The following is a 17,534-nucleotide window of genomic DNA, read 5'->3' as shown; positions in this document are numbered from 1 at the left end:
GCAGATTTGCCTAACTGTCTCATGTACTCCCAAAATTCCTTGTGTTTAGATGAGGCTATGTAAACATGGAAAAGGTGCTCTGTTGCTTAATTCTTATCAGTCTCTTGTCTCTGACCATAGAGAGTTGCAGTAAGTAAGAAAAGGGCAGGAAAAAAAATTGAAATCCACTTGCCCAGTGGGCCAGCAAATTCAGTTTTCCCTTACTTGCTGATGTGGCGGCCAATATGAAAATCAGAGGACAAATGCGTACATAGGTGTACGAGCTGGGAAGGGGGGGTGGGGGGTGACTGGGGGCTGCAGCCCCCCTGGCTATGGAAATTACGTAATTTTTTGGGTAAAACGCTCATGATTCGGGCAACAACACTTGAGAGAAAACATTACAAAATAATGCTGTTGGCGTGATTTCCAAAACCCCTAAATAAAGGTTCCTACCTTTTATGTCTCTCTGTGTTATTAGATGCCCAACCAGGGCTCTGTAGGTTGTCAAGTGGTTTCTTACTAAGAGTTGCTACCTAAAGTAGTACCGTGTTAGTGTACCATTTGTATCTGTTACTGAACTGAAGTATCGTTGCGCACCGAAGACCCCATGGTAATCAGTTGGGACAGCTGCCTTTCCTTTCCTTTCTGGCCTTTTCTTTCAGGTTTCAAGGCTTGTAAGCTACCTGGGGTTTTCCGTGGGCTACAAGTCGGTTAAATGTGTATCATGGAAATCCACGATAAGGATGTTATTTCCTTTCCAAATTTTCCATCGACAAAACAAGGCAACGAATCAAAGTGAATGTAGACCAAGACTTTTGTTTTTGTGGAAGCTCTGAGAAGAGCCGTTTGGAATGTCTTAACAATGGGGTGTTTTAATTTTTTTTCTTGAAGTTTCCTTTGGAGGTCAGTGTTTCACTAGTACTTCCATGTTGTTTACCATCTTATTTACGTGGCTTCTGAATTCATAGAAGGCTTGCAGTGTAAGCTGCAAGACCACAATCAGACCTGGGTTTTTTCCTGCCCTGCTAGCCTCATCCAAATACACTGCCAAATATGCATGGAAAATTTCAATTATAGGAAACTTTACACCTTTGCATCAACATAGTAGTTGCGTAAAGCAACTATTATAAGAACCTCCTGCCAAGTACTGAGATAACATGTAGTTCCAAAAATAATGACCTCCCAAAGTGATGACCCTCAGAGATACTAATAAAATTTCATGGTTTCAAATAGTGACCGTCCAAACATAATAAAACTAAGAAAATAGTGACCTTTAAAGACTTAGATGCACCTGGATAATAGAATAACAGATCCAATAAAATATTCCAAACTGAACTGATGCTTGTTTAGATGACCCTCCAAAGGCCAGATAATGCTCTGTTGTGATTCCTCACTGTGACTGAATTTTATTGAAAACATTTTCACCTTGTTAATATAGATCAGGGCCCTACGTGTGGCACATGTTTAAGCTACTTAAATGTAATGAACTCTTGAACAGTTGTGAATCTCTGAAAGTAGTGATGGGAAGCAAGTGGCTGCTAAATCTGAAAGGACAATTTAAGGAGGCAACGTGGCTGAGTGGTCAGGGCACCAGACTTAAAATCTGGAGGTCTTGTGTTCAAGTCCCCCTCTGACCACAAAGCTAGAGTTGTTTCTTGATAGACCCTAGTTCAACTCCTCAGTCATGCTTGGAAATAGGCAACTGTTCTGCTTCCCCCCAGTTGGGATTTTTAACCATGTTATGTTCATTTGAATTATTTGTTTCATCATTTGCTTTCATTGGCCTGGACAAGCCCCATTGGGGGAGTGGTCAATTAAGATATTTATTTTTATTTTTTAAAGTAATGAGGCCTGTTATTTTCAGATCTCTCTAGGATGTTATAGAAAGCAAGCAAAATGTGAGTTCTGCTTACACTCTCTATGTCACAATAGACTGATGTAGTCTCTCTAGTCTACAAGATCAAGGCACCTAGATGCATGGACAAAAGTTAAGCCCAGAAATGTTTCCATCCTAGAAACCATTAACAAAACACAAACACCTTCTCTATAGTCTATTCCTATGAACATTTCATAGCTGCTAAATACTGAAATAACTTAATTTACAGTACACAATTTCCTCTAAAGTTCCCTCGAATTTTTAAGACTTTGAATCCTCACTGATATTTCCTCTTAACCATCATCAGATTCCACACCTTGTGCTGCCAGCTCAGCAACGACATTGTCCAAATAGTTAGGGTCAGGATAGCCATGACCCATATGGTTTGAAAATGCTTCTGTTTTGTGATGAATCTCATTCCAAACCACCGTGTCTTCTTCCCCAGTTGTAGAAGATGTACCAATGGTGAAAATGAGCCTCCTCTGCCAAGCTTTCTTTAAAAGCTCTAAAACCTGTCAGTGGTAAAATTACCGCTTAATTTTAGCGCTTCAAATAATTTCCTGGCTGGCACTGGTCAAATTGTCCCATCAAACCTATTTTTGCTTGGACATATCCCATTTCTGGCCTGACAAACATCAATTATGTCTTATCCCTACAAAAGTGCCCCCTCCCCCCTTCACATGATGTTTAAATATGAAACAAGTAAATTTTCAGAGTGTGTATTGTACATGAGCATCGATCTCAATGCAGGAAAAGTGGAATGCATTGTACAGCAAAATCAGTATCACATTTGTGCACAAATTTGCAAAGATAGCTGGAAATTTTATGACTATTATGAATCATTTATTAAAAGTTCTTGGTCTGATCGTTAAGTATCCGCCTTTTTTCCCTCCTTTTTCACAAACGCCTTTTTGAACCTTTAAATATTTAAAATGTGAAACTCTAAAGTTTTTCCTTACCAGTGTAAATGACCAGACAAATTGTCCTGCCATCTAAGGGTTTGACCAGACAAAACCTATTTTTGACCAGACATTGTCTGTTGACTGGCCGTTATTTGAAGCCCTGAATTTATTAGAACTTAGTCAAAAGAGAAAAAAACATTTGAGATTGAGTTTTACAGTTTCCAAACAGCACGAGACAGTTATAATGAAAGTCAATGGTTTGAGCAGCTAACCAACCCAGGTATACATCAGGCAGTCTAGCTAGCTTCACTATCAAAGCAATGATTAAAGCTTTTATTAGTTAGCTCATGTAGTCTGCATTGAGCCATTTTCCTGTCCTCACTCACTCCTTAATCCCACCCCTTAACCCTTACTTCTACTCTTGCCAGTATCACTTTTCGAGACATGCACCCTCTTCCTCAGTCTCTCAAGGCAAATCTGACTGTCACAAAGTCAACACCCTCTCTCACCAACTTCTTCCTGAAATCAACACTCATTCACTCTTCTCTATCAGCCTACCAACTTCTGCTCAATCACTCACCTCACAAATGTACCTGTAAGCAATAGCTCCCCTTATCCCAACCTCCATCTCATGCCTCCTCCTCCTTCTCACCAGTTCCAACTCAGTCATTACTACCTAAAATACTACCTAAAACCCTTACTCACTCACCCACTCCTGTTTGCTTCCTCAGTAAAATCAACATGAGACAAGTCCCTGACTCACTGTGTTGATCTCAAGTTTGTACGGGAAGGGAGAACAAGAAAAACATGTTACCTTTTTTCCTTTTTGGCTATCAGGAAGAAAGCAAGTTCTTGGGAATCCCCTTGCATTAAATCTACTTCCTGGATTGGGATGTTCTGGTCCCTGTCATTAAAACAATTTTACACTCCTGTACAGTGGAACCCTGTTAATCTGACTTAGTGACAGGTTGCCTTAATCTAGTCGTGGGGATGGGGTGATTGTATTCAAATGCAGTTCTTAAGCAAAAGCTGACTCATCTGTTTTGTTATTTTTGGCCAAAAGATTAGTGGCCATTTTAATGAGGTGTCAGTACAAGGCTGGAAGATAGACAACATTTTTCTTCACACTTGAAGGAAAATGTTGCCATTTTAAATGTTGATAGACTCAATTCTTTCAGTTCAAAGGCAGCAACATCAATTCAAAGAACGTGATTGTGCAGTATGAATTTCTTGGAGTACTCTTCATGTGACTTTATACCCAGATTATGCGTAGGGTTAAATTCTGTACATTTTTCTGTTATTTCTCTCTTCTGTCTTGCAAAATAACAGAGAAGACAGGGCTGGAGGCTAACTTGAAAACTTAATGGTTTATTTAGCTTCCAGGATCGTTGACAAAAACAGAGTCTAGTATTAACCTACCAGACAGTAATTAAATTAATTGTTCTATCCCTAAATATACTTTTACTGTATTAATTTTCAATAACATGACAAACAAAGTTGTTGATATCCTTTATTTTATGGTACCTGCACTCCTGGTGTGAAGTCATAGACAATCGTGATCATTCCACAGTCAGGGTGGCCAGGAAGGCTTCTGTGCGAGTGCTGTATGTCCATACGACCACTGGTTGGTTGATTGCCAAGCTTAATACCATGAATTGCTTTGCAAGTAGGGCACTGTAAACTTCCATTCTGGAAGTTAAGGATAACAAAAAGTGCTAAATAAATTAAATATGTTAAATCATCTTGGAACTGAAAAGTATTAAGTTTCAGCAGAGTAACTGTACATAGACAGGGGGACCCCATATGAAAAGGATGGGGGCACCTGCTTGTCAAAACTTTTGAGAAGAACCCCTAAGAGGTACAAAAATCATGTTTTGTGGGCGTGGTTCAAAATATTTTTCACCCCTAAGAGGTACCAATTTTGAAACAACACATTATCTCTTGTCATATGTTTTCAGCTCAATACCCTAAAAGGTATGCAAAAGCTCCCACTGTGGACATTTCGAGGCTTAATACTCTAAAGGCCTGTTCAAATGGGAAATGTTTGGCGACCAAACACCATCAAACATTGTTTGGTGACCAAACATTTTACTGTTTGGCCACCTTGTTTGGTGCTATTTGATTGTGTTTGAAAAAATTTGAAGGCCATCAAACATTCGATCAAACAACCTAAAACATTTCTTTTGTTCTGGTGTTTGATGGGCGATGTTTTGTTCGTTTAGACAGCTGTATCAAACATGTTTGGCATGCGCATGCATCCCACGCTTGCTCAGCATCTCGTATCCATAGTTTGATCTGTGTTTGATCAAACATGTTTTAACCGTTTGGCCTCTCACTTCAACATCAGCATGTTTGGTCACCAAACAATGTTTGATGATGTTCGGTTGCCAAACATTTACTGTTTGGACAGTCCTTAAAAGCTACCACAACTACTTTTTTAACCCCTAAAAGGTATGACAAGCTCCCCTTTCCTTTTTATATAGGAGTGCCTCCCCCCGGGTGTAGACCTAGTTTTTCCTGTTTTCTGAGATCAAACTCAAACTATTCCACACTGCCTATCATGAATCTGGTTACCCCTGGCAGTCCTGACATGTAGCTCTACATGGATCTATGCTTACTGTCTCAGATTGGTCCTAACTTGCCCAGAAAATTCCAAATTAAACAGATCCCTGTAATGCTGAATCATCACAGTCAAAAGTCAAATCCTATAGTCATTCTTACAGGGGAAGAATTGAATGAGCATATATCTGATTGATGTACCTAATGATAACTAAGGCCTAGTTCAAACTAGTGACATAACAACATAAGAAGGGCGTTATGTCGCTATTGCTTGCAGTGTGAACATCCTGACAATTATTGTCATAATAGCAACATAACAGCATGAACATAACCACTTTTATTAGGAAAAAAGTGATCTTTTCGTTCTGTCCTTGATGTTCATATTACCGACATTTAAGAAATTATGTCATTATGTTGTTTATGTTGTTATGTCATTAGTGAGACTAACTGAGAACTTCACCGTTTTTCTTGTACTCACTTTAGGTCCGCTGTTGTACATTGCTTGCAGACAGGAAGCATGAAAAGCATGCTTGCATTGACTTAGCTGTTTAATACTGGAAGGTTGAGCTTGTCCACTATTTTCAGGTTCATCATCGAAGGAGGAGATATTGCAGAGTTTTTCAAAACATATTGCACAGTCCTGCAATGAAGATCATTTCAATGGTAGATATATTTAGAAATCTTATTTCGGGAGTAAAGCGTAAAATAAAAGTAAACGTAAAGGTAAAGGCAGAGTCTGCATATGAGCCAAGTGACCAAACAGGCCAGAGCTTATCCCAGTTTCTGTAGCATGAAGTAACTAAGAGTATTTCTACTCTCCCTGGATGGGACGCTAGTCCATCACAGGGTTACCCCCAGCATTAAGTTTGCCAGTACCCATTTATACACCTGGGTGGAGAGAGGCATTGTGAGAGTAAAGTGCCCTGCCCAAGAACACAATGCAATGTCCCCAACCAGGGCTCGAACCTGGACCACTCAATCCGGAGACGAGCGCACTGACCATGAGACCACCGTGCCTCCCAAATAAATGTACCTAGAACTAAATGTTATAAGGAAATTGACTTTATATGGGATTCTCAAGGCTACAAATTTTTCGGGCATGAAAACAAATATGCTATATGATACATATCATGACATTCATCTCATTAGGTCTTATTGTTGTCAGTAGTTCTTTTGAATCCTAGCCCATCTATCAGCAAGTTCAAGAGGTGAAAGTCAAAGCTTAGGAGAGACTCTGTCAATAGGCTTGGTAGTAAAGGGGGCCAAAAACAATAACCAGGGCACGACACAAAGGCTGTCCGGTAGCCCAGAACTAGTGAAACGATCGGTTGAGCTAGGGCCTTCTTATTACATGTTGCCCGATGAGCAAGCATGAAGTGGACATGGGTGAAGCAAAGTTGTTGTTTTTTTTCTCTTTTTTTTTTCGCTAATCGCACCCTTCAGATGTTGTGTTTAGCAGACAGTTTGTGAGAGAAAGTGAAACGATGCTCTTTTTCTAAGATAAAGTAAAATATAAAATTTAAGCAACTGAAATCAACTCTTTTCCCCAACCGCATGTTCTGGCAGTGCAGTGGCAGTGCGAGACAGAAACTTACTGTAACAAGGTTATCACATATTTTCATCATTATCCGTGTAGTGAATAGTTTGCTTGCCAAGTCGATTCAGTGCCATTTGTCTAATTGTCTTGAAGCATATATGTAAGAGCGCTGGAGCCGTAGCCCAGATGTCATTTGATTATTTATAGTACAACATGATTGAAATGTGTGACAAATTAAGAACATTAAGGCATAAAATGAATTTGCTATCATTTTACAAACTACAAAGACAAAGCGTATGACTTTATTAATGTATTCCTTGCCTGAAAGAAAAATTTCAGCGATATTTGGCAAACATCTGTTTTGAAAAACATGTTGTGTGACGGCTTTACTTTCCCGCTATAACTTCATGTGTAAAGTAATTTGACATGTTGTTTTGACTATGCATAAATTAAAACTTTGACTGGGTTGTTTAAAAGAGCTTTTAAAATTTCAGTACTTTCTTAGATTTTCATATGAAAACTTCTTTGAATGAAGAAAAAGTCAGCTGCTATGCCATTTGGGAGTGAAGGGCTTCTAAGTCAGTTGTTAGTTCAAACTCATTTTTAACATGACATGAATTTATGTCTAGAATTTTCCGTGGTCACTGTTTGGAAAATTAAATCTCAGAGCCTTAATCTTTCATTACCCAGCAGCGTTGAGCCTGACCTAGGAAATATCCCCATAAATAGTGTACGATAAAATAGCATACTTTGTGTGACCAAATCAAGGTTAACAGGGTCCGAAGTTAACTTTTTTAGGCAGGCGCCAACTGGCGACTGAAAGTTTTTTTTCCAGTAGCCATATGGAAAAATGTAGTCGCCAAAAAGTGTCAGTAAATTTTTTCGTTCGCAGCGAAACACAAACCAAAATTTTTGGTTGCCACGGGCTTGCCGGCAAAATATTTGTAATCGATGTAATCAGGAATCAAACCAGTGCTGAAATCATCTTTTGACCACATTAACAGATCTTCATTTCCACCTTTTGATGCCCAAAGAATGTCTAAATCTTTAACTAATTTCATCGCGGATGTTCCATCTCCACTTTGTAATAAATTATGGAAAGAGTTCAGAACATCTTTGGACACCACATCGCGTGAATAAATAAAGAACGCACATGGCCTCTTGCGCCCGCAATACATTTGTCATGGGAAACCGCTGAAAAAACATGGCGGCAAAGCTTCGTACTGATCATAGCTGTGAAATGTTGTGGTAGATTTATAACAACAGGAAAATCAGTTTTATACTTCAAAAGTAGCGGAAAGGTAAAAAGTAAGTGACCAATTGGCGGTTGGCTTTGAATTTTATTTTGATTGATTTGGTTGAAAGTCAAAGTTATTGTTTGTATAATTATCATGGCATGAACTAGCTAATCACCCACTGGCGACCAGTTATGAAATTCTGATCGCCAGTGCAAAATTTTTAGTCGCATTGGCGACCAGGAAAGCGCAATTTCTGACCCTGGTTAACAATTGTTTGTGAAAAAATATGCTGTTTTGCGTCTTTGTCCACAACATAACCATGAATAGCTGTGGCTAAATTCTATAACAGTACCTAGAAGATTAAAATAAATGACTTAAGTCATTTAAGTTATTTATGGATATGGAATTTACATGGTGTTGGGGGACCCAAGTAGATAATCATGGAAATTCCAGGGGATGGGGGGGGGGGGGGAGTGCCCTGAAGCCCCTTGGAATGGAAAATCCAGGGGGTTGGTGTCAAACTGGAAAACCCTCCATGGGGGGTATGGATATTTTCTGGAAGCACTCATTGAGAGTTCCAAATGTTTTATTGTATAAGGTTTCATTCAAAAGGGAAATCAAAGAGAATTAGTTCATCTAACCTCCGTATTATTAATTAACATTATTTTTCCATATTAAATTGATTTGCGGATACCAAATAAAATAATTTCGGGCAAGCACCTCAGAGATTTGGGCTAGTAAGATGAAATTACAGCTTGCCCAAAGGGCAAGCAGGGTTTTTGAATTTCATCTCACCCTGATAACCTCTGCTGAATTTCGAGAGAAAAACAGACTGCCGGCAGCCTAGAATGCCAGTCTTGACATGCAGAGAAACAAAAGAAAAAACATATTATCCTTATACATGTAAGTATGTCAAGCTATAGTACGTGTACCTCATCTGGAGCTTTCTCCAAGTCATTGCAGAATTCAGACAGAGGATCACCGCCAGTGGCACCTACAGCTCCAAAGTAAAAAAAAAAAAAATCTATTTTCAGTTTAATTCTCCTGACTAATTTCTTCACATTTCTCTCAATATCAGGGTTGCCACAGATCAGGAAATGGTAAGGGAAATAAATTTTTCAACATCAGGGAAAAGTCAGGGAATTTTATTTTGAGTCAAGGGAAATTGATATTGTTAAGAAAAGTCAGGGAAAATTGAAATAATTTAACATGGTTGATTTAATACCATTGAAGGCTGGAAGAAACAATTTGGGGTCACTGTGATCTCAAAGATACTTTTCCTTAAATGAAGAAAGAAAATTTGACAGCTGCAAGTTGAGGCCAGAAGCCACTACTAGATCTCATATTTTGTATTTATTTGGTTTGGGAAATTGAATTTTTTTCAGGGAAAAGTCAGGGAATTTTGAAAAGTGATGTCTGTGGCAACCATGAATGTTGAGGTAAATCAAGGCAGCAATCCTAAAGTATATGTGATGGATGAATTGGGTTTAAATTCATGTGTGAAAATGGATCACAACCCCTCCTTGCTACCATCTTGGAAATTTCTGGTTTAAATTCTTCAGTACCTTGGGCATGTTCCACTTTAGCCTTCTTTGTTTTCTTTACAATGCTGGCAGGTTTTGTGTCTTTCCTTGGAGTAGCTGTACTTTTAGCTTTGGTGTGACCAGAAACCATGCGACCATTATGAGTACTTGAGATGACATGACCCCTTTTTGGTGATGCTCCAGCAACATTTGGGGTCTTTGCATTCGAAGGGTACCTCTGACCTGTCAATCTTTGCACATGCCGTTGAAAACCTGTATGCTTATTTATCTGTACCATGAGAGGAAAATTCAAAACATTTGGAATAGCCACTGGTGTATTGGTTAAATCCAGTACGCCTCCACTTCCAGAACTGTTCTGTTTTTCAATAACTTCAGATGTAGGGATGTCATATGCCATCCACCTCACATCGCAATACCACTCCCATCTTACTCCTTGTCCCGGAACAGAGTTGCTTGAGTAAACTTTCCTCTGAACCTTTCGTAACATCCCTGAAATCGGAAAAAAAATTGAACCAAAAAATTAAGTTCACCAAATGAAAAAAGTGCATTTGACCGTGAGATCCACTCACTGAACACACAGCACAAACAGACAGAGCTGCAATAGTTCAGGGTGTATCTTATCTTGTGAGTGGAAATCAATCATCGGAAAGCTAACCGATTCATTGATAATACTCAGTATTTTTCGATTGATTAGTCATTTTAATCCATTGAAATTGATAATCACAATTTTTTGATGTAGTTGATGACAATTGATGGGAGTTGTAGATTAATCCAAAAAGTGGTGAACACTATTCGTCAAAACCTGCCTTCAGCTTACCATTGAGTCAACTTTGAAGACAAAAACTAAGTCATTTCTCTAATGTTACCTGATGTTAGTTGTCATCCATTCTGACAAGGATCAGCCCCACGAGACATTATAAGAGGGGGACACTGGAGGGTTCTAAACACCAAAATACCGTAAAATAAACTGGCAAATACTGCAATATTGCCCAAAACATTGGCAAAAAATCGCCAAATACTGCAATACTCCAATACCGAGTAGAAACTTGATGTCATACTGAAACCACTACTCTGTATGTTAAGTTTAGAGCAAATATAGCAATTTAGATTATTTATTAATGAATGCTAAGTCAAATAATTTTTTTATTTACACAAAATACTGTTAAAATAAGTAACATCCATTGGTGTGTTGGCTACTAATTAACAAAAAATAACTTAATACCCTTTTCTGATTGCGACATAAGGAATTACAGTTTTCTGTTGTCAGGAGAGCTAAGTTTTATTGGGAATGACTAATTGGAAACTGGAAAAGGCTTGGAAAATGTTGGAAGACTTGCAGGATAATATTTATTAGCGTCCAAAATGCTAAAACACCACATCTCGCACTTTCAGAGAATACGCAATATCGCATTTGGAGATTAAAATTACTGAAATGCCGCAATACCACAAGGCCCAATGTCCCCCTCCTACAACTGAACAGTAAAGTGGATGTATTGACACGATCTTCGTCCATTTCAAGTCAATAATAATTATTTAAAGAGATGGTCAACTGAGGAAAGGGGTATGGTTTTCCATCCTGTCCTCTGCACTTGATTGCAGCTTATTATCTATAAAATCAATAGCTTAATACAAAAATCAATCAAAATCGATAATCAGAAGAATGCGACCAATCAGTTGATTTCTATCAATTTTTGATATTAATTGATTGATTAGTATTGAATACGATCAGTTTTCATTGAGTATCGAATATATCGATTAGATATGCCCTGATTAGTCTGACTAGACCATCTTCAAAAGATTAAGATTAATTTGTAAGGGATGTGTATTTTATTCCCCTGGTTTTATTTTCCTGGTTTCCATTAGCCAATGATATTTGGGGTTTTTGCCCTGGCCTTGTGCTGTGAGTTTGTTTCCAAACAGACGCATGGAAATTTGACTGATGTCAATATGTTTTTTTTTTTTTTTAACAAATTGTCAAATTGTCAAGTTGTCCACTCTTGCTCATTGCATAAATTATGAATTCATGTGTCTATCCGATTATTAACAATGAAAATTAGCCAATGAGAGCGCGAGAATTTCTGCAGTTGTTGTAAAAAAGTTGTTGATTAACTTCCCCGTTCTACTTCCGGTTTCCACTTGCATTGCTTTCAGAAGTAATACGTCAACTTATAAATCAAAGAAACATTAAAATAAGAAGAAAAATACACGATCCTCTACCTGATCTAACATTCAGTTGCTCCATATTGACAAGATCAACTTCATAGTAGTTTAACTTAGGATTACTCTGTCCCAAATTCACTGTGGAGTTCCGGGACACCCTACGTTTCAAGTAACTTTCTTCCAAGAACCGGACAACGTCCACTTCGTAAGGAATCCAAAGGCCTGGCCTTTCTTCCCACTCCCAAACTACCACTCCGCTTGGTTTCGAGGAGGAAGCCATCCTCCATAAGGATAAAAGAACATAAAAATCGCTACAAATAGTTGTCAATTTTCATCAAAACATGTTCACAAATTCTGGTTAGTACTTTATGTAAGACTACGTATAATGTCCCGAGAATATGGCTCCAGCTCTAGTATACCCCTGTAAACCCTTGTATACCCCTGTAAACCTTTGTTAACCCTTGTATACCCATGTAAACCCTTGTATGCCCCTGTAAACCTTTGTTTACCCTTGTATACCCCTGTAAACCCTTGTGAACCCCTGTATACCCCTGGAAACCCCTGTATACCCCTGGAAACCGTTATATACCCCTGTAAACCCCTGTAACCCCTTGTATACCCCTGTAAACCCATGTAAACCTTTGTTTACCCTTGAATACCCCTGTAGACCCTTGTATACCCCTGTAAACCCCTGTATACCCCTGTAACTCCTTGTATACCTCTGTAAACGTCTGTATGCCCCTGTAACCCCTTGTATACCCCTGTAAACCTCTGTATACCCCTGTAACCCCTTGTATACCCCTGTAAATCCATGTAAACCTTTGTTTACCCTTGTATACCTCTGTAAACCCTTGTATAACTTTGTATACCCCTGTAAACCTCTGTACACCCCTGTAACCCCTTGTATACCCCTGTAAACCTCTGTATACCCCTGTAACCCCTCGTATACCCCTGTAAATCCATGTAAACCTTTGTTTACCCTTGTATACCCCTGTAAACCCATGTATACCTCTCTAAACCCTTGTATACCCCTGTATACCCATGTAAACTCTTGTATACCCCTGTAAATCCCTGTACACTCCCGTAAACCCCTGTAACCCCTTGTATACCCCTGTAAACCCTTGTATACCCCTGTAAATTCCTGTATACCCCTGTAAACCCTTGTATACCGCTGTAAACCTCTGTATACCCTTTAAAACCCTTCTATACCCCTGTAAATCCCTGTATACCCCTGTAAACCTTGCATACCTTTGTATACCCCTGCAAACCCCTTTATACCCCTGTAAACAATGTATACCTTTGTATACGCCTGTAAACCCTTGTATACTTTTGTGAAACTCTGTATACCCCTGTAGACGCTTGTTTATCCCTATAAATCCCTGTATACCCGTGCAAACCCGTGCATATCCCTGTAGATCCCCGTATACCCCTGTAAACACTTGTATACCCTTGTATACCCCTGTTAACCCTTGTATACCGCTGTAAACCCCTGTATACCCCTTAAAACCCTTCTATACCCCTGTAAACCCCTGTATACCACTATAGACCCTTGTATACTCTTGTATACCCTTGTATACCCTTTTAAATCCCTGTATACACCTATAAACCCTTGTATACCTTTGTATACCCCTGTAAACCCTTCTATACTCCTTTAAACACCTTTATACCCCTGTAAACTACTGTGTACCCTTGTATACGCCTGTAAACCCCTGTATTCCTTTGTATACCTTTGTATACCCTTGTATAACAAGAGTATACCAGGGTTTACAGGGGTATACAAGGGTATACAAGGGTTTACAGGTGTATACAGGGGTGTACAAAGGTTTACAGGGGTATACAAGGGTATAAAAGGGTTTACAGAAGTATAGAAGGGCTTACAGGGGTATACAAGGGTTTGCAAGGGTATACAGGGGTTTACAGGTGTGTACAAGGGTTTACATGGGTATACAGGTGTTTACAGGGGTATACAGGGATTTACAGGGGTATACAATGGTTTGCAGGGGTGTACAAGAGTATTCAAGAGTTTACAGGGGTATACAGGGATTTACAGGGGTATACAAGAGTTTACAGGGGTTACAGGGATTTACAGAGGTATACAAGAGTATACAAGAGTTTACAGGGGTATACAGGGATTTACAGGGGTATACAAGAGTACAAGAGTTTACAGGGGTATACAAGAGTATACAAGAGTTTACAGGGGTATACAGGGATTTACAGGGGTATACAAGGGTAAAGAAAGGTTTACATGGGTTTACAGGGGTATTCAAGGGGTTACAGGGGTATACAAGGGTATACAAGGGTATAGTGGTATACAAGGGTGTACACGGGTTTACAGGGGTATAAAAGGGTAAACAAAGGTTTAAAGGGGTATACAAGGGTTTAAAGGGGTGTAGAAGGGTTTACAAGGGTATACAGGGGTTTACTGGAATGTACAAGGGTTTACAGGGGTATACTAGAGCTACAGCCATATTCTCGGGACATTATACGTAGTCTTACATTAAGTACTCACCCAAATTCTGTTTTCCGCCTGGGACTTGGGCACCACGCCTTCTTATGATGATGCAAATAGATGATTATTTATGATTGGCTAAACTTGGTAAAATATCACCAATGAGAAGTCTTCTTCTATTGCTTAGTAATGACGTAAGAACTATTGTGACGAAACCGGTTTGCCAAGAGATATTTTGTTCTGCTACTCGTGGCAACGGCGAAGCAGCCATATTGGAATACATGGTCAACCAAGGAAAGGGGTTTGGTTTTACCTCCTGTTATCTGTGCTTGATCGCAACTTACCACACAGAGAAGTATTAGAATGACTGGAACTCTGGCTCAGGCTCGTGTACAGCTTCAAAATGCTGAAAGTTCTATCCTTTTTATGCAGCAAGAACACGCAAAAACATTACAAGGGCTGTACGCCGAGATCAATAAACTTCAGAAGAAATGCGGAGGTATGGATTGTTGTCACTAGGAAAATTTACGTGCGATTACGTGATAATAATGTTTCTCTTTACTTTATAGAACTGACTTTCAAACTGGCAATGAATGCGACGAGTTCTAGTGGAGATGAAGGTAATATCAAGGGAAATTCGATTTTGATGCTTGAATACCCGTTTCAATCGAGACAGATGTTTTCTGTGAACTTCGTGTTATAAATTATTCTTTCAGTAAATTGCATGACTGAGAGAAATTAATCATTTAGCATTTACACTAGTCACTGGCACCGTTCACATTGGGCTGGACTAAGTAGTTGTGGTTTTGGTTATCACCTTGTTTTTGTTGACGATGATATACTGAAATTATGTACCACTGAAAAATTACCGATTTGGTGGAGTAGAGAAGTTAAACATTATTTTGTTATTTTTATGAATTCTTTTTCTCGTTTATTTTTTATTCTAACTGTCAATTTTATTGATTTTTGACTGAATTTACTTGGGATATATTTCTGGCTCATAAAATACATTTTTTTTACATAATTTGATTATATTTTCATGGGAAATGTCCGTTTCTTGTTTTAATTTACTAGAATTTGTACCACCATTATAGCTGATGAAAGAATTCTTCCCCTGGCCCTTGTTACTATAGAAATAAAAGAAAATTGGGTCGTTTTTCCTCGCAAGAAGATAAAAGTTGATTGAGAAGAGTAATAAGACATGTATCACTTCTTACAATCAGAGACAAAAGTAGTTGATACACTGCCTAAAAACAAACATTTTTCATGGTTTGTCCTATTTCCACTCCTTATATTTGTTTCCCTCCTCCCTGTCGAATGCTGTAGCCATATGATGGTCTGGTCAAAGCCAGTTTCAGCGTTGATTGGAGGATAGGGTAGTTGGCCATGCTATTGACAAAATTCTTTTTTCATTAAAGGAAGTATGTTTCTTTGTTAGAAAGCATATTTTGCTTTCTTAAAATGTCTCAACAATTTTGTCCCTGATTGTAGGTACTCCTTTGGTGCAATGTCAACCTTTTTAAAGCTTGGCTTAAAACTGTTACAATACGGCAATGTAAACCAAGCCTCATTGTTTTGTCAACCTGTTCATGTAAGCAGCCTCAAAATTATATGACATTTTTTTTATCTTGTTTTCAGCTCAAGTGAAGCAGTCATTAGATGAGTCACAAAAAATACTGACTGAGTTAAAAACTGAGAACATTGAACTCAAACATATCATTGATGTGAAGAATAAGAGAATTATTGTTCTTGAAGGTCAGCTCAAAACATTGGATCAAAAGTATGTCAAAGATGTATCAGAAAAGGAAGCCAATTTGGCTGCAGTAGTAAGAGAACTTGAAAAGAAGTCAGACACTGTAGCATATCTTACTTCACAACTACACAATAGTAAAATAAAGCAGTCTGGAAGACATCATCAGAGTAAGCCTTCAAGTGGTAAAAGAATCGCAGAAGCCTCTCTTGAATCACATGAAGCACAACTGGAAAGCACAACTGCTGGTGCAAATGTCTCATCAAACACAAATATGTCAGATGCTGTGTCTTCCAGAACACCTGTGCCACCAAGAGAGGGAACTCCTTCGAATGTACAGCGACGTTATCGACGATCAACAACATCTCCAGTCCCCCAGTCACTAGGTACCAAGATGAAGACTTCTAGAGCTGTGGGAATCCAAGCTTCACCCAATGAGATTCAACTGAATGTAGCACCAGTTAAGTCTAGCAAAGGCATGCCCTCACGTCCAAAGCGAGCTTCATCTCCTTCAAGACCAGGGCTAGGAATTTCTAAAGGGCACCAACGATCTGCTGGAAGGGAAAGACCATTACCCGATGATTACGTCGAATTCCTGAGAACTGGGAACAGGGCAGAGCCACAGGTTGTTGTAAGAGCTGCGCCAGAACCTTTACCTCCAATATCTACAAATGAGAGACTTGTTACATCACCAAAATCTCCATACAGTGGAAGAGTACAAGTGAGTAGTCGGCATTCCTCTCAGGGGGTACCTACAACCATTTACACGGTAGGCCCTGAAGGAGATGGCCCCCCAGCACTAGATGATGTTGGAAAAATTATTGTTTCACCGCTAAGTTCACCCGAGAAGGGATGGCGACACAGGCAGCAATCGCAACAACAAAATGGACCTGACTAAATACAATAAAATAAATGTGTTCATGGTGCTTTTACCAAAGTGTGTTAAAAAAGCAGAATTTTATGCCAACAAATAGATCATGTACATTCTTTACCTGTAAATAGTGTGTATAGCTTTTAATCCTAATAATCTTATCTGTTTTTTATGAAGTAGTTCTCCAGATTTGATCAAGTGTAACATAATGTACAGTAATATATGATGTTAAATCAAAGTTTGACAATTTCATCTGGTAGTAGGGCAGACTGACTGTAAATGTTTTTCGAACTCCCTGCTAATACAGTTGTTGCTCTGTTATGTGTGAAAGATAGCAAAAAAACTGTTTATGATGGTGCTTTAGGCTGAAAAGAGTGTCTAAAATGAAAAGCTATGTTCAAATATACTATTGTTAAGTGTTTGTACAAGAATGAAGTCAAGTAAGTTATTGTGAAAAAAAATGTTGTGTACATAAAAACTGCTCAGTTACTTGCAGCATAAATATTATAGTGGTATAGAATACAATCAATTTTTGTTTTAAATTCTGTGGTAAGTTTGTGATCAACTCTGACAAAAGAATCATGAGTGTTTTTGACACCCAGTCCTTCTTGAAGTTGTATTAAAAAAAATTGAAGTTATCCTGCTCATTTGTTCTTTTAGTTATTTATA

The 17,534-nt window shown here is 38.7% G+C and overlaps 2 protein-coding genes across 3 annotated transcripts; one reads left to right on the top strand and one right to left on the bottom strand.

Moving 5' to 3' along the window:
- Positions 1 to 8: 8 nt before the first annotated feature.
- On the bottom strand, positions 9 to 14,285 carry LOC145464021 (putative E3 ubiquitin-protein ligase DTX2). Of its 2 annotated transcripts, XM_081447832.1 has the most exons (8): positions 13,455 to 14,285; positions 11,853 to 13,065; positions 9,657 to 10,124; positions 9,024 to 9,091; positions 5,795 to 5,956; positions 4,282 to 4,446; positions 3,572 to 3,661; positions 9 to 2,367 (listed from the first exon to the last, which is right to left on the bottom strand). In XM_081447832.1, the coding sequence occupies exons 2-8, from the start codon at positions 12,073 to 12,075 to the stop codon at positions 2,149 to 2,151; spliced, it is 1,395 nt and encodes a 464-aa protein (XP_081303958.1). In that variant the 5' UTR covers positions 12,076 to 13,065; positions 13,455 to 14,285; the 3' UTR covers positions 9 to 2,148. The 2 variants fall into 2 exon arrangements, with proteins under 2 accessions (XP_081303958.1, XP_081303959.1); XM_081447833.1 differs by lacking the exon at positions 13,455 to 14,285 and having other exon boundaries at positions 10 to 2,367; positions 9,024 to 9,085; positions 11,853 to 12,160.
- Positions 14,286 to 14,504: 219 nt separating this feature from the next.
- Positions 14,505 to 17,524, top strand: LOC145464026 (uncharacterized). The gene is made up of 3 exons (XM_081447839.1): positions 14,505 to 14,743; positions 14,814 to 14,864; positions 15,883 to 17,524. The coding sequence occupies exons 1-3, from the start codon at positions 14,608 to 14,610 to the stop codon at positions 16,890 to 16,892; spliced, it is 1,197 nt and encodes a 398-aa protein (XP_081303965.1). The 5' UTR covers positions 14,505 to 14,607; the 3' UTR covers positions 16,893 to 17,524.
- The last annotated feature ends 10 nt before the right edge of the window (positions 17,525 to 17,534 follow it).

Source organism: Orbicella franksi, chromosome 12 (genome assembly GCF_964199315.1).
Source record: "Orbicella franksi chromosome 12, jaOrbFran1.1, whole genome shotgun sequence".
NCBI classification, from domain to species: Eukaryota; Metazoa; Cnidaria; class Anthozoa; order Scleractinia; family Merulinidae; genus Orbicella; species Orbicella franksi.
Note: the sequence above shows the minus strand (reverse complement) of the source record. Positions and strands in the feature narration are given on the sequence as shown.

Excerpts from the sequence above, each read along its gene's own strand:
- LOC145464021 (XM_081447832.1), bottom strand. The coding sequence starts at position 12,075 with ATGGCTTCCTCCTCGAAACCAAGCGGAGTGGTAGTTTGGGAGTGGGAA. Across the intron at positions 10,125-11,852 it reads GCAACTGAATGTTAGATCAG|GGATGTTACGAAAGGTTCAG; the intron begins GTAGAGGATCGT and ends TTCCGATTTCAG. Across the intron at positions 4,447-5,794 it reads TGTACAACAGCGGACCTAAA|AATGGAAGTTTACAGTGCCC; the intron begins GTGAGTACAAGA and ends CTTAACTTCCAG.
- LOC145464026 (XM_081447839.1), top strand. The coding sequence starts at position 14,608 with ATGACTGGAACTCTGGCTCAGGCTCGTGTACAGCTTCAAAATGCTGAA. Across the intron at positions 14,744-14,813 it reads ACTTCAGAAGAAATGCGGAG|AACTGACTTTCAAACTGGCA; the intron begins GTATGGATTGTT and ends TTTACTTTATAG. Across the intron at positions 14,865-15,882 it reads GAGTTCTAGTGGAGATGAAG|CTCAAGTGAAGCAGTCATTA; the intron begins GTAATATCAAGG and ends TCTTGTTTTCAG.